Below are 25280 nucleotides of genomic sequence, written 5' to 3'. Positions count from 1 at the left end.
CAGTCTCACTTCAATTAACACTTACATAATCTCTAGACAAAAAGAAACAGTGTATCAACTATAAAAAACAGTGGTTCTGTATTATTTAAATTTGAAAAATGCATAAACAAGTACATAAAATATTTTGGGGAAAATGTGTGTATACATAATATATATATATTATATATGCAGCATACACATGTTATCTTTATGTGTGTGTGTGTTTATAAAAAAATGCATGTACACATATGTGATGTAAGATACAAATACATAGTTGCCTAAGTATGGAAAATAAGTCTTCCTGCCTCTTGTACGGTATAATGATAACTGCAAAGACAACAGTATAAAGTTAGGGAAAATGAAAAGAAGATGCAGAGAAGAGAATATTGATTGGCTCAACTGTAATCCCACCTCTTCCAGAAAGTAACTTCCGAGGCTCCAAGGTCAAGAACATCTGTGGAGCTCTTACATTTATTATCTGTATCTCCACTAGAGGGCAGTGCGTCCCGTCATTTTCCTACGTATTTGATCACGCACTTTAGCTATCGAGTACTTCTAAAAATGCTGCAACTTTTAAGAACTAAAGAGCGCACACCCCAAACGCTCAAACCCCTGGTTTTAATTTTAAGGATTACATAACAGAACAGCTTCAGGCCATTCCCTCAGGTCCTGTCACTGTTGACCACAGAGAAGGGGTCATTGCCTGCCCCTCCGCTTGCCCTCGAGAGGAAGCTGTGAACTGCCATGAGGTCTCCCCTCAGCGTCCTCTTCTCCAGGCTGAGCAATGGACACAGATGTGTGCGTGCAGGTGTGTACTTTTAGGGACAGTCAGAGCCGATGTGAATGGCAATAGGTCTAGCAGTATCTTGAAAGAGATGCATTGAGATTGGAGAGGTAAAGAGACACCATAACTACGCTAATAAGCGCTAAGATACGATTGCCGCAGAGCTTAAGGCTCCCTCAGCAAATTTTCTTGGTTATAAGAACAGGAATAATTCTACGCTATGAACCAAATACCTTTATTGAATATGGAAATAAATACTGTCAGATTTCTGTCTTCTATTATCCCAGTTTTATCAGAAAAATTGAAGAGAAATTATATGTTGTATTTTACCTTGTTTTTGTACTCGTTTAAAGATTTAAAAAGTTCAAACATATGGACACTTTGTGTGAAAGTGTACAGAGAATTTTGCATTACTCATCAAAATGGGGTGGGATACCAATACATTCTGCATATACTATGGAATGGAAGATGAAATAGGAAAAGGAGAAATGTCAGCATGTTGACAATAATGAGGAACTGGGGAAACCAAGCCAGAGGTGTTGTGGTGCTGAAACATTTTTAGAGAGAAAAAGCCATTGCACTCCATAGAGAGTTTCTAATTGAGAAGGTAGACAGACGCTTTGTAGAGGTAAATGATGGGAAGAGGCTCTAACTTATACATTAACTTATTAACTTTTATATTTTCCTTTATTTTCTGAAGCCATGTGAGTTTGGGGAGGTAACAAGACCTACAGCCTATTTAGGTGCTTGCTGGGATCCCCAGGAATATTATTGTAACCTGCTGTTACAAGCATGAAGATGGCAAAATCCAAAGACAGCTGTAAAGATGAAGATGGTAACATTTGTGGGATACCAACATTGCTTTTGTAGTGTGTGCCTATGATAACACACAGGTCTGTCGACATTTGGATGTCTGAATGCAACCAAAAACCAAAGCAGGTATCATGTATGTTTAGGAAACAAAGGAGACAGTCATCATGAATGCTGCCAAGCAATAAGATGCTTAGGGTAACACTTGATCAGGTAAGTTATGCCTTTTGTGCATGGCAAGCCCACATTTCCAGAGGTTTGAGTCACTCTGTGAGGTGTTTGTTCTGTATCTCGATAGTGTTTATTTGTCTGTTAATCACATTCCTTTCCTTCCAGCAGAGATCTGGAGTTTTACTGCTGCTTCCAGCTTTTCTGCTGAAAAGGCGCCATGTTTCTAAAATGAAAGTGGCTGTTTATGAAGAAAACTATTTACAGACATTCTCTAACTGTAGATAGCCTGTTGCAAAAACCAACTTCCTGTGTCCCTCTGCAGTTACTTAAAGTATTTCTCTGCCCAGCTGCCACAGATTTCTCTAACCCCTCTCCAGCTTGAATCTGTTTATACTTCATGTAAGTCTGTTGTCCTTTCTCCTTTGATAAAGCTGCTCAGGTACACAGCAGAGGAGAGAAAAACCTTTATATTTCCTCAGATTTAAGGCACTCAAAAAAACACTTCTCCATTTTTCTGTTACTTCACCATACCCAACAACAACAGTTAAGATTGTGGAGCATACTTGGAAAAGCTCCAAAGGACAATTAGCCTGGGTAGCTCTCAGTAGGACAACATGCACTTTTCTTGCTGCAAATTGAGGCGTGCCAGAGCCAGGTCATGTGGGCAGTGGTGCAGAAACTGCGGAAAGAGAACCATCAGTGTCCCTGTGCTGAAAATTTCTGCAGAAGAAAAAGATTGACTGCAAGACATCATCATGAGCTAAGACAGTCAAGAAGGGAGTTGAGGTATTTATGCTAAAAGCTAGAAAGGTATTCTGTCTGGCAGGTCTGAACATCTTGTTTTATAATTAAAGAGGCTTGAGAGTCTCCTCATTTGGTAACATATTCCAGCTGTTTAGACTTTAAGGAAAAATACTAGAAGACTTGCAACTGAGTCATGAAAGACCAGGAGTTCAGTAGCAGTCCAGACTTCAGTTATGCAGGGTTGGGGTTTTTTTGTCAAATAAAAAATAAAGCTTTAAAAAAGATATTTCAACTAAGCATTATGCTCTGTTATGCACTCCATAATTCCACTTTGCAGATTCAAGAAGAAAACACTTGCAAAAACTTAATCCAGAATGAAAGTAATCCAGATATATCAAAATTAATAGTATTACTTAAATTTTGCTCTCAATAACTCCTTCTGAGACTATGACCTGCAGCATAAATGAGGAAAGTACATTTATTCCTATAAAAGTTTCCTGTTTTTTTTCAGGATGGATTTAATTACTAAGTACAATAACCAAGGCTTATATCCTACTCATTCTGTGAGAATCATTTTCCATTAGAATTTTCATTTGGGGCTGTTAAAAGAATTGTGGCTTTAGATACATCTAAAAATTTTACCAATAAAACTGATTATTTTAATGGACTTTGTCAGGTCATAGCATCTTAAATTAGCTTTTCTAGAGGAACTTGTCAGGTCATTGAAAAAGATTTTGTTACCTTTTTTTTCAGAAAAAGTACTCTAGAGTGTGTTTGCCAATGTATTTGTGACAATTCATGCCAGAGAATTGCACTCTTCACTAATACAGCTGTGAGCTTTAAAGAGTAGACTAGGCTGCTGCCTGAGGAGTTAAAAAAAACCAGCAACAGTGAATTGCCCTGCCCCAAGTGGACAAGGAGGTCTGCTGCTAGTCAGCTCCAACAGCAGCAGCCTTTGAGAGAGATAGGTGATGGAAAAAATGAGACCAGAGGTGAGAAAATATGTCAGAAATTAAATTAATAATTATGTGTTCTGAAGCAAAATTTATTAATTGTTACAAGCACCTGCAGAGATTTGTTGAAGGGCTAAACACAAGTTCATCTTTACCTGAACGTGAGAGATCGCTTGGTTAGAGGGGTTGGACATGGTGACCTCCAGAGGTCTCTTCCAGCCTCAGCCATCCTGTGGTTCTGTCTAAAGGGCTAAGTGACAGACGATCAAGCTTGTGCCCCAGGCTCCCCTGACTGTGGAATAGCCTCTTCCAAGATGGTAGCAGGCTGAATTCCCACTGGCAGTACTCCAGCAGGCAGGGTGGAAGAGGCCAGGCTCCGAGGTGGTTCTGGCAGGCCTTAACTGGGAGTGTGAGACGGAGCAGAGTGGAGCCAAGAGGCTGTCTTGCTTATGGTGTCCTGCCTCAAACACTGGCATTCCAAGAGAAGGGAGAGCAGGGCAATCACATAATATGACTTCTTCTTAGTACTCCTCCAGCCTTTGACAATTTTAATCCTCGGTTTTTTCCTGGGCCTGTGGTGGTTTGCCTCTTTAGTAACCTATAGTGGATTTCTTTTTCATGTTCTTTTCCAGTCTCTCTGGGCTGGTGTACTATGTGCATCCACAACATTCTTGGCAAAGTGTTTTTTAATTATACTATGTGTTGTAAGAAGAGATACTAACTTTTTCTGGTTTTAAGCCGAGATCTCATTAGCTTAATATGTTGTTCACCAAGTGTTGCTTGGGCAAAGGCAGTGTAACTCATCCAAGTCAGCTGTTGTATTTCACTGAGGATTTTGTAGGTCTCTTTCCTACCTACCTTATACCGTCTCTTTTCTGAGATGAAGAGTCTTAAACTATTTTACTTCTAAGATTTTAAGTTAATATCTTAGATCATACCATATGCTCTTGCCTCGATCTTTTCCAGTCCTTGTTGGTCCTATCTGTGACAGAGGCCAGAAGTGCACAGAGTAAACCAGGTGTGGGTGAGCCATGGATTTCTATGATGCTGATCTGATGAATCGAATTATGGATTATGATTCATAGTGGTCTCTGACAAGCAACATCATTTTATACACAAAGCTCTGACTGGATTTCCCTGTGTGCATTATTTCACACTCACCAAAACTGAATTTCACAGACAAATGTTCGTGCTATCCTTCCCACCTTTGGGTATGCAGCATATATCCTAACTGTCACCTTAGAGAAACAACACCCTTGTGGGTACCAATGTAGACCTCATGTTATTTTAAACACTTTGAACTGCAAAAAATGATGAGTTAACTTCAGGATAATCTCTGTCCCTCTCGTGTATCAGCATATATGTAGCCAAACAGACACGGAACCAAAATGGAATATAGTCGGTCTAGGGAACCGTCCAGCATCGCCAGTCAGTTGAGGGAGGTGATTGTCCTGCTTTTCTCTGTGCTGGTGTGGCCTTACCTTGTGTCCTGGGTGCCACAATATAAGAGAGACATAAAGTTCTTAGAGAACATCCAGAGGAGGGCTACAAAGATGTTGAAGGGTGTAGAGGGGAAGCTGTATGAGGAGTAGCTGAGATCACTTGGTCTTTTCAGCCTGGAGAAGAGGAGACTGAGGGGAGACCTCATTGCAGTTCCAACTTCCTTGTGAGGGGAAGAGGAGGAGCAGGCACTGATCTCTCTGATGACCAAGAATAGGACCCAAGGGAGTGGCCTGAAGTTGTGTCAGGGGAGGTTTAGGTTGGGTATTAGGAAAATATGCTTCACCCGGAGGGTGGTTGGGCACTGGAACAGCTCCCCAGGGAAGTGATCACAGCACCAGCCTGACAGAGTTCAAGAAGTGTTTGGACAATGCTCTCAGGTACATGGTGTGACTGTTGGAGATGGTGCTGTGCAGGGCCGGGAGTTGGACTCAATGATCCTTGTGGGTCCCTTCCAACTTGAGATATTCTATGATTCTTTGATTCCATGACTACTGATTCTGACTGTCCCTTCCCAGTTTCCTCCAATGCCCTGCTCCAGGCTGGGGGTGGGACAGGCTCTGAGGGCTAGGCTACTTCAGAAATGCATAGAAATTAAAAAATATTTGTATTGGTGCACCTATTGGGCAAGGAGAAGGATTCAAGTTAGCCAACATCTCATTAAAGTATTGATACTTTTAAAATTTTTGTGAAGGGGCTATATGTGAACTTCTAATATATATATAAACAAACGTGAAAAAACCTGAAAAAAACCCCACAATAACAATGAGAAAGAGACTAATTTTATTTCGTAACTTGATTTCCCTGCCCTCTTCTATGTTTGGAAGTTTTTCACACATGGTAGGTAAAAACAAGGGAATGAATCTTAAATCATGTTCTTTTTTCTATTTTTTTAATTATTATCATTATATGTACAAAAAAGTTCAAGCGCATTCATAGATTAAATTTCTATACGTTAATTAAAAAAACAAAACAAAACACAAACTCCCCTCCCAACCCCAAAAATAAACAGAAGCCTTTATATCTTGTCTTTTCAATAAAATTACATTAACTACACAGTAATGCTTACAAGTAAGCAAGCTGCCCAGGGCTCATATTCCCCAAACTGAGGGTAGTTTGGACATGAACTTCTCAATAACCTCACAAATTGCAATGTACATATATGTGTATGAATTTATATGTTTATATATATAGATGTCAACTCACACCCACTGATCAGGGAGGGTAGAAGTCATTATTCTTATGATGTCCCAGAAGAATATGTTTCCAGGATTAAAGAACAGTATGATGGGCCACTTTTAATAATAATTTATTCTCGTCTCTCTAATAAAAATTCTCCAAGGCTTCACAGTATACACCATCAGACTCGAAGGATTGCTGTTGCTGGGTTCATTTTTATATTCCTTTCTCAAGGAACAATGCCACTGACCCAAAGAGGAATCTGAGCTAACTAGAGGCTAGTTAGTGAAATGGCATGAAGTGTACTTGAATGAGGCATCCTTCCTGTTCCTTTCTAAACATTGTCAGAAGAGAGATGAAGGGTTATGAAGAGCTGCATGAGGCTGGAGGGAATATTTTCAGTCAGCTGTGAGCATCTTTTTTCTCCTGAAAAAGGAACAATTAACTATTTTTTAAAATATAGCAGTTGATGTCCAAAGTGCAAGGTTTCTGCCCTTTTGGCTCTATTTTGTGTCAGTTACAGTTCAGGCACTTTGCAGCATATTTTAGGAGGGACTATGCACTTGAGGACCATGTTCAAGATAAAACAAAGTCTGCATTAGATGTAGGAGAAATAAAGGCTTTCAATGTAAAAATATTTTGATGTTAAAAAAAGAAAAATGAGAGAGATTTCAGTATAAACTTCAAAAAAAGTTTCTGCCACAACAAAATGCAGAAAACAACTAAACAATTGTGATAGTGAGAAAGCTGGAATCATGTGAAAATTAATAGTGAAAGGTAGCTTCCAGGCAAATTGATGGGAGAGTTTAGGTGGGTTACGTATCACTAAGGTTGGCCTTGTACACAGAAAATGTGCAGATCAATTAAAACTAACACTGTGAAATGCCACGAAGCATTGAATGTTCACATTGCCTTGTAAACGGTAGTCCTAGGTCCACTCACATTTATTCTGCTCCAAAAACCTGACAATACTTTAGCAGAAGATAGGACATTCAAATATCTCACTGTGCATGTTGTGGTTTTCCACAACATTGTGAAGAAAGTCGTGGTAATTAGTGGTGGAAAATTATATTTTAATCATGAGATACCCAAAGAAAAATGGCAGATTTTAAGGGCCTTGGCTGTTGCCTATTACTTAGGCACAGGAGCTCAGGAATCAGTGCAGCATGTGATGTCTGAAACAACTATCCACAACGCTGCAGACAGCTTCCTGCTCAGTGTTGGATGGAGTTGCAGCACAGCAAAATATGGAATAGCTTTGCCTTGCTTGTGAGGGGAACTTGCCCGGTGTTCTCAGGTGGTTTGTGGCTCTCCTCTGTCCATGAAGGTCAAATGTAGGTAAAGAGCTGTAAGTATTACAAGAAAAGCTTTTCTTTTGTCTATTCCCAGTGCAACTTCTGTAGCACTTCTCTTTCCAAGCACACAGGCATTTGTTGAGAGGTGAAAAGAATTACACATGGCGTGGAATATGCAAACAAGCTGTAGAAAGATATTTCAGAGAAGGGTTCCAAATACGCGACCACTCAATCTACCTGCCATAGCTTTTTTTCAGGATGTTTGGTACAGCTCCCATTCTCAAGACTTATTTTCTTCTTTCTTTTCTTCTTTCTTTTTGCCTGCCTGAAAGAAGTCAGTTTCTGACATCTGGCCATTGTGAAAAGTTTTCAGCTGGTTTCTGCTGGCACAGAATCACTCTCCAGTCTGTGGTTGAATTTTCATTTATCCAGCTGAAAATCTGGTTTATAATCCACACCATCTCTGTAAGGAAGGAAAGCTCACTCCCCAGGCACTGTGTAAAGCTAAAGTCTGCTGAGGGGATGGTTCTTCTATGCATAGCCAACAGTGAACTGGTGAAAATGTCCAGTTGATACTAACCACATACAAGCAGCATTGGTACTGTAACAGGTTAATGTGGGAAAGTCTGTTTCCTTAAAAAAAATGCTCACCACAGTCCTGAGAAATTAATAACTTCAAGAAATGCAGAAGTATTTGCAAACGTTGTTAGTTGTAGCTTTCCTTTCATTGTATGAGATGTTTTGCTGTATAGAATTGAAATAAATAATATGAGTCAACCTAACCTTTTCAAGTGTCAGTGTGGTTTGACTCTGATAAGCAGTTGGGTGAGTATTGTGGTGAATTCACAGTGGCTGTGCATTATGCATTAATGGTAAAATGCCATGCTACTTTTATTCTTTCTTTTATAGAAATACAAGAGAGAAAAAAATATAGTAAAAACAAAACCAAAGATTAGCACTTTTCTTAGAAAAACAACTCCCAAACCAGCTTTGGTGTATGCTCTAATTCATGTACAGTAGTATTTCACATTCACTGAGAATCATAAGTCTTTGGTTAACTATCATACAACCTGAGAGTGACTTTTGTTCTAAACCTATCCCTTGGTCTTATGCAGCAAGGCTATTTCCAGGCTAACCCTGTTGGATTTGCTTCAGTGCCTTCTTGAATAAACTCCGTTCCTTTAGGACTTCCATTTCTAATCAGAAAATGCTGAAGTGCAATTTAAGTATAGCTTGAGTTCTGTCACTGGAGCAAGGTATTTTGAGCATGGCCATTCAAAAGGAAATGTCTTCTGTGTCTACTCATGAGTTTCACAGGTGTCTTTCTTCTGGGAATATCTAAAGCTAAAAAACGCTTTCCTGCCTTTGCAAATTGACCTTTACTCCCTCTAACCCATCCATAGGTCCACTTGACATTGATCTGACTGACATGGTCCTGCCAGAGAATAAACTTTCCCTTCTGTTTTCCAAGCTGTCGCTGAGCAGCACCGTAGGGCAAAACAATTGCATGAATTTCTGGTAAAATTCTTTTGATGCAAAATAATAAATGAAGGGGTCTATGCAGTTGTTGAGGCAACTGAGGCACAAGGTGAGCTTGTAGGCAGGGTACAAACTGCTGTTGTAAAATAGGCGGCTGATCATATGTGCAAGTAGGATGAAGTTATTGGGGGCAAAGCAAGTGATGAACACCAGAAGGACAATTGTTGCCAGGTATATGGATCTAGTCTTCTGCTTATTACCATATCTGCTCGATGTCTGAATTAGCTTCCTAATGATACCAATGTAGCATCCAACTGTTACAATAAAAGGGATCAGGAAGAGCAAAATGAATAAAGTGAGGAGAAAGGCTACCCAAGCTGCAAAGGTGGGCAGCATATCCCATTTTAGGACATCAAAACAGGTTATAATCCCTAATTCTTTCACTTCATAGGTCAGATCTGTAGTTTCTAGTGGGTAGAAGGCTAGTAGCAAGAAAATCCACATAGCTAGGCAGGCAGCCAAGGCATACCTTTTTCTTCTCCACTTGATCAGCTTCAAGGGGTGTACCACACCCATGTACCGCTCCATGCTGATAAAGGTCATGGTCAGTATGGAAGAATACATGTTGGAGTAGAACATCACTGTCACAAGGCTGCAAAGAGTCTTGCCAAATGTCCAGTCATTGTTTTGGATGTGATAAATAATCTGGAAGGGAAAACAGCAGGCCAGCATAAGGTCTGTGATGCTTAAGTTGATCATGAAGATAACAGAAGGTGTTTTCGGTTTGATGTGACTGCAGAGCACCCAAAGGGAGAACAAGTTGCCAGGGATGCTGATTAGAGCCACCACTGTATACACAACTGGGAGGGTGATGGAGACAGTTTTATTCTGGAGCATTGCCAGCGTCAAAACGTCCAGGTGGGATTCGTTTTTAACCATTATTCACAAGTGGGTTGTTGATCCCTGTAAGCCAGCTGGATCGTATCATGAAAACTTGGCTTGAAAACCTAGAGGAGAAATGTCAAGTGAGAAAAGCAAAATGTCAAAACAGAAATTAAGAACAAAATTCCTCTATTAATCAACTAACAAAAATTCTTTAGTTTGACAGATTGTCTCTGAATGCACTGAATCCATTAAAATTACTTTCTGAAAATTCTTGCCTCCCTCCAAATCATCATAATATTTTACCAGTCTCACTTCTTCCTATCTTGGAACAGCTACCTTTCCCCTGCTGAATGGTTTTCTGATACTTAGAATCACAGAATTATTAAGGTTGGAAAAGACCTCCAAGATCATAGAGTCCAGCCTTTGAGCAAACACCACATGTCAATTAAATCATAGCACTGATTGCTGTTAACCAGCACCCCCAGGTTCTTTTTCACTGGGCAGCTTCCCAGCCACTCTGCCCCAAACCTGTAGTGCTGCTTGGGGTTCTTGTGACCCAAGTGCAGGACTTGGAATTTTGCCTTATTGAACCTCACACCATTGACCTTGGCCCATCAATCCCTCCTATCCAGACTGCTCTGCAGTCTATTCATTATCACACCTCCTATGTTACTGTAATATAAAGAAAATCACATATCACAAGTTGAAATTCAATTGATGTCTGCATGTGATCACTAGTCCATAGATTCTTCATGAGCTAAATCCATCATATCTACTCTAGATGTCATGACCTTGATTTCTGTGGTGCACAGTATCTTCTGACCTTCCCCCCCCCACAACTAAAGAGTGATCCATTTCAAGTAAGGGCTGGATTTAAAATTTTTTTCATTTGTTTTCAGCTTAGGGAAAGGAGAACATGCATTCAGTGACTCTTGCTATATTTATAATATAAACAGAATGTAAGGAAAAAAACCATGAGAACCAGGGACAGATTGCAGTTGCCGGACTGGTTTACAGGCTGGAGAAGCTTCCTTCTACCAAGAAGAAAAACTATTGAGCTTCAGTTTCTGCAAAATGTAAGTTATTTAAAAACGTTCTGTTTGCAGCTGTCTTATTTGCATCATCTGTAATTCTGCAAAATTAGTTTCAGTTTTGCAGTCTGCAAAGCAAACCTATGCTTTCACTGTCTGGTTTACACAGATCTTTCTTGGCAGATGCAATAGCTCATGGTTTAGCCTATTTATTTCAAGCAGCATAGTAGCATTCAGCAGCTGCAGGAAAGAACCCATGCCTCAATGTGCTACTTGTGTGCTTGCTTTCGTTAAGCTGCAAGTACAGAGAGGCAGTTTCACAAAAGTAGTGTTGAAAAAGTGAAGAAATGGCAACGAATGCCCAGAAAGGCAAAGGAGAGATCTGTGGTAGGTTCTGTGAAGAGTTACAGTAAGGGCTGAAGAGGTGCCAGGCCAAGTCAGACAGTAACTGTGGGCACATCTCTGCTGTTTAATAGCAGGCAGAGAGTGGGTTCAGGCACACTCCCTTCTGGACTCTCAACACCTGCGCCGTTCATTCCAAGCATCTTGTTGCAAGACAGCCCTGCTGTAGGAGGTTAGCTAAAAAAACAGAGGTGCCAGTTGGTGTCACTTAACATCATATCTTGTTAAAAAAGACCTTTAATTTGTGTGGTCATAGACCATGAGCAGTGTAGCTGGTCAGTCTCTCAAAGAGCCCAGCCCATGGTGCTGGGAAACTCTATAGCTGGAATGAACTATTCTGCCAAAAACTGTGCTTTCTGAGAGAGGCTTTTACTGAAAAGCTTTATGAACCATTGGTGGTTCCTGAGACCTGGCAAATGTGAAGTCTCTACTGGAGGCTGCAGTGCAGTAAAGAGATAATCAACTCAGAAAAACCCAAGTGCAAATCCAGAAAAAGGTACAGCTACAGCAGCAAGCTGCTCAGTGGGGGCTTAGTGAGGTTCTTTCTTGATCTGATCTATGTGACATAGTGCTTCAAATGTCAGCTAAAAATATTCAGAAGTGGTGAGAGTCAGTATCAAGAAAGTGACATTGACTAATGTTGCTTCCAGCTGAGTTGTTGGAAGCCTAGAAAAAGGAAAAAGAAAATAGGAATTGCAAAGATGTCAGAGATGTACATATATCATGCACATGACACAGAGTGAAGTAGTGAAGTGATCATCAAATGGGCACAATTGCAAAAAGCCCTTTGAGCCAAATCTGTTGCAAATGAAATTCAGTTCTTGTCAGGGGAGCTATATCAAGAATTAAACTAATTCTTCATTTTTCAGGCTAACTTGAAAAAGCTCTCACTGTCACATAACTCTTGGGGAAAAAGCCTTAATGCTTTCTATTTCAACTCATCTGTCTGTGTCTTACCATAGCAAATACTTATTCATTAAGTCTGTTGCCTCAAAAATCCTTCTCAAGTAGCACCCCTTTGTGCCTAACAACTTAGTACTTCTCAAAACAAACAGAAAATTGTTGTCTATATCAGAGTATTCACAGAGCTCTAATAATATACCTTTGCAAGTGAAAGGTATTTGCTGTCACAGGCCCCTAGATACTACTCCTATAGAAATTACAGGTACTTGGGGAGGTAGGAGTATAGGTGAAAATTTCCATTAAATCTGTCACACTGGTCATAAAGCTATCTAATATGTCTTACATTTTAGTTTGTGTTAATCTCAAATGTATTTTCTTTTGTACTTGCTTTTTCTGAGAGTACATCTTGATAAGAAGGAGATAAAAAAATGCACTCATAGGTGCTGCTGAATGCAAAGCAGTGTCAGCATTCATGGCCTGGCTAAAGGCAAATTTTATGCACTCGTAGAACGCTACTGTCAATAAAACATAAGTACCTCCAGATGCTGGCACCTCTTGAAGTTGAAGGACACCAGACTTTGTGGTTATGTGCCTAGAAGAGTTCTCCAAAAAGACCTACCCAGGTCTCCTTGACATGGTTTTCAGTAATAAAGATGTCCATCACAATGGGCAAAAGAAGAATGCTGTGGTGTTTCCTTTAGAGTCTTCTGCAGGGGAGAAGGGGGCATGCAAAGCTCACAAGACTGATGTCACATGTCATTCTTGAGGGCAGTTAGTCTCTTGGGGAAATGTGGAGTACAGAAAATCCTCCTCCCAATTTCGTTTTTCCTTTTGCCAGGTTCTCTCAGGATCTAAACCCAAATTTCTTGTCAGGAAAGCCTGGACTAGATGAAATTTCTGCTCTGATTCACCCTTACTTGTAATAATTTGCTTTTTAAATGCCCAGCAGTGTGGGGTTTGGCTGGGATAATTTTCTTCACAGTGGCTGATATGAGACTATGTTTTGGATTTTTGCTGAACACAGAGTTGACAATAGAGAGATATTTTTGTTATTGCTGAGCAGGGCTTACACAGAGCCACCACACTGCTTTTTGTAGTGCCACGCTGGCAAGAAATTTGGGGCTACATGAGAGAGTGAGAGGAGACACAGACAGACCAAAGGTGACCCAAACTGACCAAAGGGATATTCCATACTATACAAGATCATTACCAGTATATAAAGTAGAGGGAATAAGGAGGGACCATTTGGAGTGATGGTGTTTGTCTTCCCAAGTAACCCTTTCATGTGATGAGGCTCTGCTTTCCTGGAGATGGCTGAACACCTGTCAACCCATGGGAAACAGCAAATTCATTCCTTGTTCTGCTTTGCTTGTGTGCACGGCTTTTGCTTTCCCTATTAAATTGTCTTTGTCTCAACCCACAAGTTTTCTTCCTTTTACCCTTTCAATCTCTCCCCAGTCCTGCCTAGTGGGGGCTGAGCAAGCGACTGTGTGGGGCTTGGCTGCTGGCTGGGGTGAAACCATGACACCAGGTTAAGCTGCTGGAACCACAATGTACCATTTCAATGTACTTTACTGCCCCCATTGCTGCATCTATTGGGGTTTAGTCAATGCTGTGTTTACATTTTCATCTTGTTCAGGTTAATTTTGTGTCCTTCCCTCACTGCACCCACAATCTCTGTCTATCTCTTGTGGTTTAATTTGAAAATGTAATACATCAAGAGAGAAAAGATGCTCTCTTTAGAGGTTTAGAGTTAGAGTTCTCTTACTTTTTATGAGTTGTTTCCTTTCAATTTCAGGTTTCAAACACAATTTGAATCAGTGAAGCTTGCATGGATTTTAAAACATCCACCCTAAGATATGGTTTCATATGCATAATCTGTAAAAATATAGTTCTGTTACATAAATTTCCCTGTTGGAAATACATGGTTTTGCTTTGGTTTTGGGAGAGCTATATTTAAAATATGACAGACCAATGGACATAAAGATAGACTGAAACAAAAACTCAATAAGGATTCTTCAAGTGACATGATCCAGTGTTATTGACATTTACATCAGTCCTCAAGCTTCTGACATAGAAGGAGAAATGTTAACCTATTCTGCTTGCCTTATTTCTGAAATATTTAGTGGATGGATGTATATTAGTCTCATATGAAGTACTAAACAACCTCTGGAGTAATACTCACTAAATCCATGTAGGATTTTTTCACTACTCTTTGTACTCACTGGCTCATGGCACTCGGCACAGAAAACTCAGTTGGAAATTCAGTGGCATCAGGTTTTCATCCAAGCTGTAACCATAAGCTAAGGTGATAGTTGCTTAACACTTTTCTGACAGGAATAGTGATTTCTTTCCCTTCAATTGACAAAAGATGATAAATAAAACATTAAAGGGTATACTAAAAATCAAACAGTAAAAAATCACAAGATATCTATGTTATTTCTTTGCGATGGAAGGGTAACCATAGAGATGTCTCTATTTTTAGAGAACTGCTAAATTAAACTGATGTGTTTTCTCTCTTACATCTATTATCTTCCTGTTGTCAATGTCAAGTGCACCTGTGAAAAAGACTGAAAAGCCCATGAGCAAAGTCAAAATGGGAATTGCCAATTTATAAAAACTTTTGAGATCTGTTTTGTAATTTGAGATGGAAAAATAAATCTCAAAATATATCATGCAGCAGAAAGCCTTTCAAAATCTATTGTGTTTCATAATTTTTGGTTCACTACCTGTCAAAGCAGTATTGCATAGGGAAAAAAGTTCTTGTGGAATAAACTCTTTGATATTGTTACACTTTTAGAAAGACACCCTTCTAGCTGAAGAGTGTAGGATGGCATGCTTCAGATTACAGGAAAAATAAGCTGAAATGCTATTTCAACTCAATTGCAAATAGATTCAGAATGAAGCAAAGTGAAAGCACAGATTTTATTGTAAGCACTTAGAAAAATCCTCTTAATAGTTTTTCTTCAAGTGTAGCTGAAGAATGTATTTTGTTTTTTCTTAAAAGACTGCTTTTTAGAATATTTTTATGGGGTTTTTTTACTTACTCAGTTTAATACTATTACAAAGCAGTAACAAGAGCTAAAGGATTAAGATAGTTTATGTCTACCTAACTGTAGATAAAACTGGAGAAAACTTATGGATTCTCAGTACAGAGCTCCTGCTGGGTTTTCAACCCCTCCTGGACTGTCTGAATTACTACTGAGATGAGTGAAGTGAGTAAAAGCACATAAAACAAATGCTTAATTTCTATTGTAGACTGAGTATGAGGAGAAGAAGGAGTCAGGAAGGCAAGGAGCCAAGAGTCAGTAATCTCGAGCTGTGGGAAAAGTGACAAACACTTTGATACTTAGATAGAGTAAGGGGTTTTAATATGAGGAACAAGAAGAAAAAGTGCACTTTTGTAACACTTCTCAAGTACAGTTCCTAAAGCATCATTCATGCGATTCAGAGAAACACTTCTGCAAATGTTCAAGTTCACCAAACTGAGGAATGTAAATGAGTTCATCCCCGATTGAATGTTTCCTAAACTGAACGTGGGCCTTACCGAAAGAGGCTGCAGGTTTTGTCTTGATGGTTCTTTCTCACACTTGCAATAAACTTTCATGCAAATTTTAGCTTGCAGGGTTACATCTCTACATCTCTAAAAGCCAAGATCTTGGTTCACTTCGTGAAGATGTGAACCTAAGTCTTTTAAGAAATTTCTTTGTATTTGGGCTTTCTTGTTCGTCTAGCCAATTGTTTTCCTATGGTTTTGTTCTGAGCATCATTATTACAAAGGTCAGAAACTGTTGCCAAGCCTGTAGTTATGTTATCACACAGGCATTATTTGGTGTTGTAGCTTACCTTCTTTTAAGAAGAAATACATTTGGGAAATGACACTTCTAACCTCTGTGAGCTTGTGTGTGCAAGTATTACCGAGCAAAACAAAACAAAACAAAACAAAACTGAGAGCATCCAACTAGCTCTGATATTCCTGGCCTTCCATGCCATAGATAACTCAGATAAAGGACATAAGTAAACCATACGTATTCCTTCACTGCAAAAGTTGGCATATTTTTTACAATGAAAAAGTTACACTATAATCATTATATTAATCAAAAACTCTTTCAGAGACAAATGTCAGTCTTTATCTCAGTACACCCAGACAAAGCAAACCCTATGGTGGTTATAGCTCTGACCTCAAACAGTCAGGGCAAGGTAAGACAAGACTGTCTTTTCTCCACAAGGGTTCATTACCAGCTTTCATGCAGTGGAGGGGTGCATACCTCCACCTGTTAGAGCATGTTAGCTGTATCACTGCAAAGAAAAACCACTTTATTCAAAAGTGAAGAAAAATAATGCTGTCATTTCTGCCTACTAGGGAGTGCTTCTGTTCTCCAGCCTGACAGAGTGCAAGCAGGCAGTTTCCAAGATTGAACCAGAAAATTCTTACTGTGAATTTTAAATATACAGATGAAAGACAAAGAAACTCCACAAGCAAATACTGCACTGAATCTTCAGAACTAGCTAAGTAGTAAAATTAACTGTACAAGTCTACTTTCAGATTTCCTGTGTCTGTCGTGGACTATGCAGTTTTGCTGATAGTTGAATTTTAGTTCACTTGAATCTTCACCTTTTCTAACTATAAATCAGCAAAGTCAGGATTCTGTGCTGGTGTTAGCAACATTTACCCTAATTTAGGTATGATTTGCATAAACACAGCCACTGTCATCTGTGTCAATAAGCCAGTTCAGAGCGAAACTCATCAATGTGGTCTTTAAAAGTTTATTTCTGCAGTAGTCAGGTTCTTGGAAATAGTAAGTCTGTGGGCCAGTATTGACAACTCTCAGCATCTAAAGTATGATTTTACAGTTCAAGTGCTAGTTAGATTACAAAATAAAGCAGTTTGCAATTTTCTTTATCAGTGTGCAAGTCAGCTTATAAAAATGCTATGAGCAAAACCTTAGGTCAGTTGAAACCCAAGCTGTGTAACTCTACTGATAGATTTTTTAGGCTGGTTTAAATTTCAGCCAGAGTAAGCATCCTAAATGGGATTTAAAGAGGTTCCAATGTAGGGGCTAATTGCTAGAATATTACATATATGTTGGTCTTTCCTACATAAGCAGACTTTTTAAGCTCAATTTTTTGAAGACTGATATTTTAAACAAGATTAGCAAAGCTAAGGCAACAGAAGAGTTCAACATAACAGCTCAGGAATTCGTTCTATAGGACACTCTGTGATCACTGCCCATATACATACTCGTATTTCCCAACAGCACAAGGTAACTTGCCTCTGGGTGAAACAATGCTGTCTTGCACAGGGAGGAAGAGCCATGCAAGCAGTTCCTGAAACTGCTGATTCCTGGCAGGGAACCTCCACTTAAACGGACTGCTGTGTTTGTCAGATGGTGCATGGCCATGAACAGCCAGCTTGTAAACCTCCTTTTAACTACTCTGGCAGACATCCTGCATAGTGTGGAGTTATCCTGTGCCAGAGGGCCCTCCTGCAGGTACCTTGGCCTTGACTTGTGGCAAGATGGTGAAGAGACATGTTTTTATAGAACTTTGACCACAGAAATACCTGATCTAATTGAAATTTAAATAACACATGAACTGATTTCCTTTATAACTTTAAATTTTTAAATATTATCTGTATCCAGGATTGACAGAGAATGACTTCTGGTCAGTAACTACTTCCCTCTACAAGTAATTGCCTCACATAGCTGTTGTGAGAGTCAGAGGAAAAGTGTAGTTGATCATTTCCCTTCTGACCTCAAATTCCAGGAAAAGAATTTAATAGTTTATTGGCACAAGGCATTTGTGGTAGGCAATATGACAGATTCCTAAGAGAGAATTCCTCAATCCTGAGATACTTGGTGGTCTTACACTGAATCTGTATGGTCCAACTGGCATTTTACAGCAAGCAAATATATATAAATATACACATGTATAAGCATATGTGTATATATATATTCTATTTGAAATCTGTACTTTCTATCTTTTCATCTCTCTTTTCTGTGAAGCTCTCTGCGTTTCCTCTCCTGTTCAGTCCACAAAGGAATTGAGGTAGGGTTGCCTGAGTGCTCTTGAAGATTATCTTTAGAGATTAAAAAAAAAATAAATAAAAGGAAGAAGAAAAAAAAAGGAAAGAACCTCAGATGTTGTTTTTTCTCATACTTGCACTAAGGATATGAAGGTCTGTAGCTGTTGATCAATTCAGCTTATGATGGAGCTCATACACAGGACAGGCCACCAAGTTTTGCAGGTGTACTTGGAAGGATAATTTGGTGTGGTATTTGGGAAATGTTTTGAGCAAAACATGTAGAGTAATTCTAACATCCATATAATGTACTGGGGCCAGAAATTGGAAGCAATATTTTTAGGGATGTATCAAATAACTTGGTTGAGCATGTAAGCTGTCTTCAGATGGGCCTTCTTCCACTGCTTCCACTAGTTGGTCTCAGTACATTCAAAACATCTTTCTACCTCCTAGATAAATAGACGTGTCTCAAAAAGCCTGTGCTGGATCCATAACAACTGATGACTTGTAAAAATACAGGATGAATTATTGTTCCTTCTATTAAGTAGGAGGAACATGAAAATGCAAAACTCTTTCCACAGCAGTAGTACTAAGTGGCAGGATTTGGGTATAGGTGGGCTTTCCTGCCTGGTCTTTGCTACAGCTATGGATTTATCATCCATAGAAATCTAAGTATCTATTTTAGGGTGAGTTGGAAAGTGTTTACTGTACTGGGTGGATCTCCAGTGACTGCAATATTTGCATACATAGTCACTTCCACAGTAAATGCAGGTGTTTGAATCTGATTCCAGCCTGTTTTAAATATCCTGTTGATTCAGATCCCAATTTCCTGGAGACCCATAATTGCCTAGATTCTGTCAAAATCTGGACTAGTTCACTAAAACATAATTGACCCCTTTCACACTTGAATCACTCAGCTGGTACTTTTAAATGACCAGGTCAGCTTCTGTGTGAAAATGAATTGGAACAGGATAGGATCAAATGAATTGTTTTACCTGTATCCATCTTCTTCCACCTGTGTGTTGAAACCCACAGTCAGTTTTACATGATCATAAGGACTCAGAATAAAATTTATTTTGTCTTCTGGTCCTGCTGTAGTCCTTGCTCAGCACATACCATTTAGCCCTTACTGGCAGGCCACATACTAGACTGACCACTCTGCTCTCTCCCCAGGTGCCTTCTGCAATGTTCTGGCAGTGAACTCCTGCAGACTGGGCATTCTCCTGACTCTCATGTCAGTTTGGAGTAATTCTCACATCAGCACTAGTGAAAACAGTCTTGGCTGAAAAATACGAGACCAGGGGCTCTGTAGGAGCTAAACTGATGTGCACTGTGCAGCTTTCTTGCATATCTTATTCTGTGCTCCCGAAAGGGCAAGAGGAGTTAGATATACAGAAAGAATGAGCCTCGCTTCCTGTAAAACTGTACCTCTTACTGGAAGGCTTTGACCCAAAAATGGGCTGCTGGAGGCACTTTGGTATGACTGGAACTGATATTGCGTTCAGCCATTTGCCTGTACCTCTTGTCAATTCCCACTGAAAATAGGTGCCTGCATATATTTCAGGAGGAGAGGTGGGCCTGGGCTGTCAAAGGGCTAGGAGGCAGCAATGTATGCGATCCAAGGCAGTGGGAAATGTGAGCTCATTTCCCAGCACTTTAGACTATGCTTCCTTTCCAGCTTGGCCGGAAGGGACTGGTGGTTAGGGCTCACCTCAGGTCATCTCCATGAGAAATCTTGCGCTGTCACAGGTCTTTCTTTCGCCCAGTTTCTTTTACTGCTTATTGTCACAGCTCAGAATGTGAACCCTGAATTGTACTACTGAGCTATGTATGAGCTGTATTTTTCCAGAGTGATGTTCAGTTGCTCACGTATATGGTCACATATAAGTGGTTGTGGTTCTCTGCTAGAAAAAGTTTCTTCATTTTTTCAACATTGCCATCAACATTCAATAGTATTCAAGCTACATCATGGGGTACCATGGCTGATTCTGCCTTTTAATTATGATCATATAATCAATGGAGGCCCAGTGGCTTGACCAGGATACTTTTATCTTAGGAGCAGACCTGTAAGTCTGGTGTTCATGCAGCTCGCAGTGAAGTCTGAGGCAGCTCTGTGTGTTTTATGCACAGCACCTCGGAGCTCTATGTTCCATAGGTAGGAGCAAGATCATTGTTTCCAAGCTTGTGCAAAATCACTTTGTTCACCTGCTGAAAGAACTGAAAATTGGCTTCTCTTCTCACAGCTTAAGCTGAGCATCAATAACTGCAGCTGTGCTGGTTGTGGCTGGCACAGGACACAGTATGGATTCACAAGTTCCTGAACAGTGCAGAGCTCATCCACCCAAAGGCACAGTGCACAGGTATCAGGAACCTCAGAAACAGCAGCCTACAGGAGCAGATATGACCTAGTTTTAAAAGCAGTGTCGTATATGCACAGAAAGGAGGAGCAAGGAGCCAACAGTATTATTACTTTCTCCCTGACCAACCCTTAACATGTTTTTCTTGACTTCTCCTCAGCTTGGAAAGGTGATACCAGTTAGAGGCATGACTGGTAACATACAAGAAGTAGAGATTATAAAAAGGGAAAAAAAGGAAAAATATTTCTAAGAAAAGCTTCACCTTTAATCCAGTTTCTTTGTGACTACTTGAGCTGTCACACTAATACAAAGAGATACAACAGGAATAGCACCCTGAAAACACATCTGCTTCATTCCTCTCAATATCCTTGAGTGCAGGTGAGACAGCAAGTCAAAGTTCAGCTTTTCAGCTGAACCTGACTGCAAGTGCCATAGTATTCAGGGTTTGGTATTCCTCTCCAATCCTCTCTGCACTTAAATAACTTAAATGTGAAAATAAGAGAGAAATTGGATTCTATCCTTGTCTAAGATACTCTTTCTGCTTGGAGAAGTATGTAAGTGCCCTCACTATAGTCAGATATATGCCAATACATTATTATAATGAATGCTACCTATGAAATAATGTCAGAAGTCAAACATGTTCTGCAACTGGTTTTTGTGGGAGAGTGAGTCTCCAAAATCCATTAGAACAGCTTCTTATTGGCATTACTTGAGTTCCTCTTTATTGCTAGCAAAATGTCTTGAGATATCTTTATTTTTGCTGTTATGCAAATCATTACTGGAAATCTTGCTGTCTTGAGAAGAAGTGCTGCTGAATACACTGGGCTTTAAAGGGTGTTATTTATTAACTGTGCACTAAAAATTAGTGTCTTAATTACAATTTTTATGACCTTGGTATTTAGCCCCAACTTAATAGAGATAGTTTTGTGTATTCCATTTGCCAACACTCTGTATCTCATAATCACTTCTATTACATATATCTTGTGATCTGCTATCTTTAGGCATATGGGCAAACAAACACATTCTTGCAATGAAAGCAGAGGTGTGGATCCATATCTCATCAGTCACTCTGTGTATTTGATTGCACTCATACAAGCAAAGGAGGTTGCATACCACTTTTGGATGAAGTTTTGCAAAACAGCTCCCGGTTACCATGTGAGAAAGTGTATCTTCATTACTATACTGCAATCAATATATTACTTCATTACTATACTGCAATCAATATATTACCTCCTTACACCCTTGTCTCTGCCATGAGTTGTCTGCACGTCAACACAGCACTCCAGTTGCACCTCACCAGGGCAGATTAGAGGGGCAGGATCACCTCCCTCGACCTGCTGGCAATGCTTTTCCTAAGGCACCCCAGGGTACCATCGGCCTTCTTGGCCTCAAGGACACACTGATGGCTCATGGACAATTTGTTGTCGATCAGGGCATCCAGGTCCTTCTCCACAGAGCTGCTCCCCAGCAGATCAGCCCCCAACCTGTGCTGGTGCATGTGTTGATTCCTCCCCAGGTGCAGGACCCTGCATCTGTCTTTGTTAAACTTCATTAGGTTCCTCTCTGTCCATCAGTCCAGCCTGTCTAAGTCTTGCAGACTGACAGTACAGCACCCTGGTATATCAGCCACTCCTCCCAGTTCTGTATCACCATCAAACTTGCTGAGGCTGCACAGTCTGTCCCTTCATCCAGCTCATGGATGAATAAATTGAACAAGATTGTATGCAGTACTGACCCCTGGGGAATACCACTAGAAACAGGTTGTGAGCTAGGCTGCTCTAAGGCAATTTTGATGACTGGTACAGTTATGCTCCAATAAGATATGTATAACAGTAGAGCAGTGGGAGACAGTTCTTTGGAGACAAAATTTGGGCTGCTAGGAGCCCTAGAGATCTCTAAGTGGTGTGGTCTGAAATATTACCACATTCCTGTAGTTTCAGTGTGTAACTTGACAACAGATGCATAGAAAGATGGTATAGGTGCACTTAAGAATAAAAGAAATGTTTAGTGCAGATGGTGCCATCAGAAAAATATGGTTTGACCTAAACTAAAATAGGGCAAGGTTTCTGTTACTAAAAATTAAGGTTATGGTTTTTAAACTAAAAATTAGAGAGAGCCAACTGTCACAGAAAAGCATATAGTTCAGGATGACACATATTTAGTGGTGGGAATGTTATTAAATTCCCTGCAGTCTTAGTAAAAAGGACTGGAGAAGGTGTTAATAAAGCCCAAGAAGGAACCAGACAACCAGTTTCTACATGTGATGTATGTGAAGCACATCACATAAAACAGTGAGCCACAAAAAAAATCCAGACACATTAAAAAACCAGTTAAATCAAAAGTGTAAAAATGCTGAGGCTGATTGCCCTGGTTTTCAGCTGGGAATCTGACCTAATTTAGGCATCTGAGGAGTCTGATGAAAGAAAGTGATTGTTAGGAATGGTATGGCCAAGGCACACACTGCTACAGCCCTGCCAAAACGGGCCGTGCAACTGGAGGATCGGTACTGTTGTATTACTGGGAGCTTTGTGTCACATCCAGTAAACAATTCAGCTGCATCAACACACAACAGAATATTCGTGGGCTGAAGGCTGTGACTGGAGGACTGCATCATCAATCACATAACGAGGATGGTAAATGTGGCAGCAATGTTCTTGGGATAGAAAAATCAGCACCAAACAATATGGAAATAAAGCCTTTCAAGTACCCCTAATCAAACTAGGAAAATGCACTATGGTGTGATGTGTGTCTTCAGGCACATCAAGTGTGATTCCTTGTGGAAACCAGCTGTTCAAGGTCCAGCGGGGAGCTCCTCACAAGATGAGAATTAGCAGCTCTTGGCTCAGGCCTCTGTCACCCTGAGTCTCCACAGCAGCAGGAGCACTGACCTGGGGTCTCCTTCCTGATTGAGACAACAAAGAGCTTTGACCTATTGACTATTTCAAATAAATTTCTACAACTTCAACTGGTTAATTGAAACTTGTTAGCAAAAGGCAAGCTTGAAACTTGGGCTCTCATGAGGAGTTCCCTATCAAAAGGTTTTGGTTCTCTTTTTCAGTATCTTGTAGTGCCATAGATCATGAAGGAGAATTGCCTCTGGAAGCTCCTTTGCTGGCAGACACCTGATGCTTTGGCAGTGGCTGAGATGTGATCCCAGCCACCACAGCAGCCCCCTTCTCTTCTGAAACCCCAAGGATGCCCTCAGCTACCTGGGAGTAGAGACAGGATGGTGCTTTTGAAAGTGCAGCCTGCTCCCCAGCTCACAGTGAAGGAAGATCAGCACCAACTACTTTCTCACTTCTCTTTCTGAGAATAGTGGAGGTTATCTATTTTTCACTATTGCTTAGTTCCCAGCTCTGTTTCGGGACTCATTGGTTGTGCTTGCTCATGAGAAGATCAGGGGCTTGGAGCCATCTCGGGGGTTTCCCACCAAGAGCTGCCGAGACTATGCCCTCCCCAGCCCTGCTGAAATGCCCTGGAACCTGGGCACACTTTCTGCACGTGCACATGGTGTCCAGCCAGCATCTGCGTGTGGCATCAGCTTAGCAGTGGAGAGGCCTGGTGGGGCATGTGAGATGAAGTCACCCGTGCTTGTGACAGTCACTGAGCACTACAGCCTGCGGTGAGGTTTAATGTGGTTTGGCAAGCAAATGATGGAAAATGCCAGTGTTTTGAAGCTCTTTCAGGGAACTGAAGGAAACAGGCCTGAGTCCTTTTAATTTTAACATCTCAGAAAGACTTTTATAAAAACCTAAAGGCAATGTACATTTCAGGAGAGCAAATTTAGTTTCCTTTCTTCTTCTCTGTGTATTTCTCTGTCTTACATTGTCTTATCATCATACAAATATACAGAGAGAGAGAAAGAAAGAAAAGGAAAGGAGAGTTTTAAGATTTAAAATAAATCAATTTTCTTGAGGATTGTGGTTTAATAAAGGTTGTACATTACATTTTCATAAAAGTCTGGAAAGGCAAAATAAATTCACACAATCCCTTCTAGCCCCATCCATCTATCCATGCAGGTGAACAAACCATAGTGCCAACATACTAAAGATAAGAGTGCAGTGATAAAAGATGTTTCACCACATGATGTGGGGAAAGTTTTTTACAAGTTAGGCCTAGCTGCTCAGTATAGGTTCCTCTTTCAATTCTCTGAAACTCTTTAAAAAAAATTGCACACACAAAAAAACAACTTTCAAAAGCAGTTTCCTCAGTTCAGCCCTCCCTCCACTCCCACACCATCTCTTTAGATGCTTCTAAGATGTACTACAAATTACATGTAAAAGTTACTTGTGTTTGTACTGCGTGGGCTGATAGTTTTTAGAGCATTCTGTTACAGCATGATGTAAACTAACCTACACAAAACCCTCAAGGCTTTTCATTTAGTTTTGTTTACCTGTTTCTTTAATGCAAAATAAATCTATCCCTTTTTTTTCACCAAGACCAGTAGAAAGAGAAGACACCTAGCAATTCACCAGCTCAAACCTATCCTTTCTTTTTAAAGGTTATACAATCACAACAGGAAATATTTTGAAATGGTCATACTAATCACAAGACAGTGCATTTTAGTCTGAACATGTGCTTATACTAGTCTCCTTTTTTTAGGCTGCATCACATGCCAACTCACTGCCATTGCCATTTGTATTAATAGTAGGTTTTGCTGGTTTTTTTCTCGTTTCTTTACACACCTGATGCAAAACAATATTTGGAAAATATGCTAATTTTGGCTTAAGCCCTCAAAAGGAATTAGACATCCAAATATTTTAGGAGTCAGTCCGTAGCAGTGGCA

At 40.1% G+C, this 25280-nt stretch overlaps 1 protein-coding gene across 1 annotated transcript in view; it reads right to left on the bottom strand.

Annotated features, from left to right (window-relative positions):
* Nucleotides 1-5701: 5701 nt before the first annotated feature.
* The window catches only part of P2RY8 (purinergic receptor P2Y8), a 34645-nt gene continuing 15066 nt past the window's right edge, over nucleotides 5702-25280 (bottom strand). The window contains exon 3 of the mRNA XM_008629332.2: nucleotides 5702-9901. Within this exon, the coding sequence (XP_008627554.1) occupies nucleotides 8760-9833 (1074 nt within the window). The 5' untranslated portion in view covers nucleotides 9834-9901 and the 3' untranslated portion in view covers nucleotides 5702-8759. The remainder of the gene's footprint in view (nucleotides 9902-25280) is intronic.

The sequence above is a fragment of the Corvus brachyrhynchos genome, unplaced genomic scaffold (assembly GCF_000691975.1).
Source record: "Corvus brachyrhynchos isolate BGI_N302 unplaced genomic scaffold, ASM69197v1 scaffold92, whole genome shotgun sequence".
Taxonomy (NCBI): Eukaryota; Metazoa; Chordata; class Aves; order Passeriformes; family Corvidae; genus Corvus; species Corvus brachyrhynchos.
This window is presented reverse-complemented; position numbering and strand designations above follow the sequence as displayed.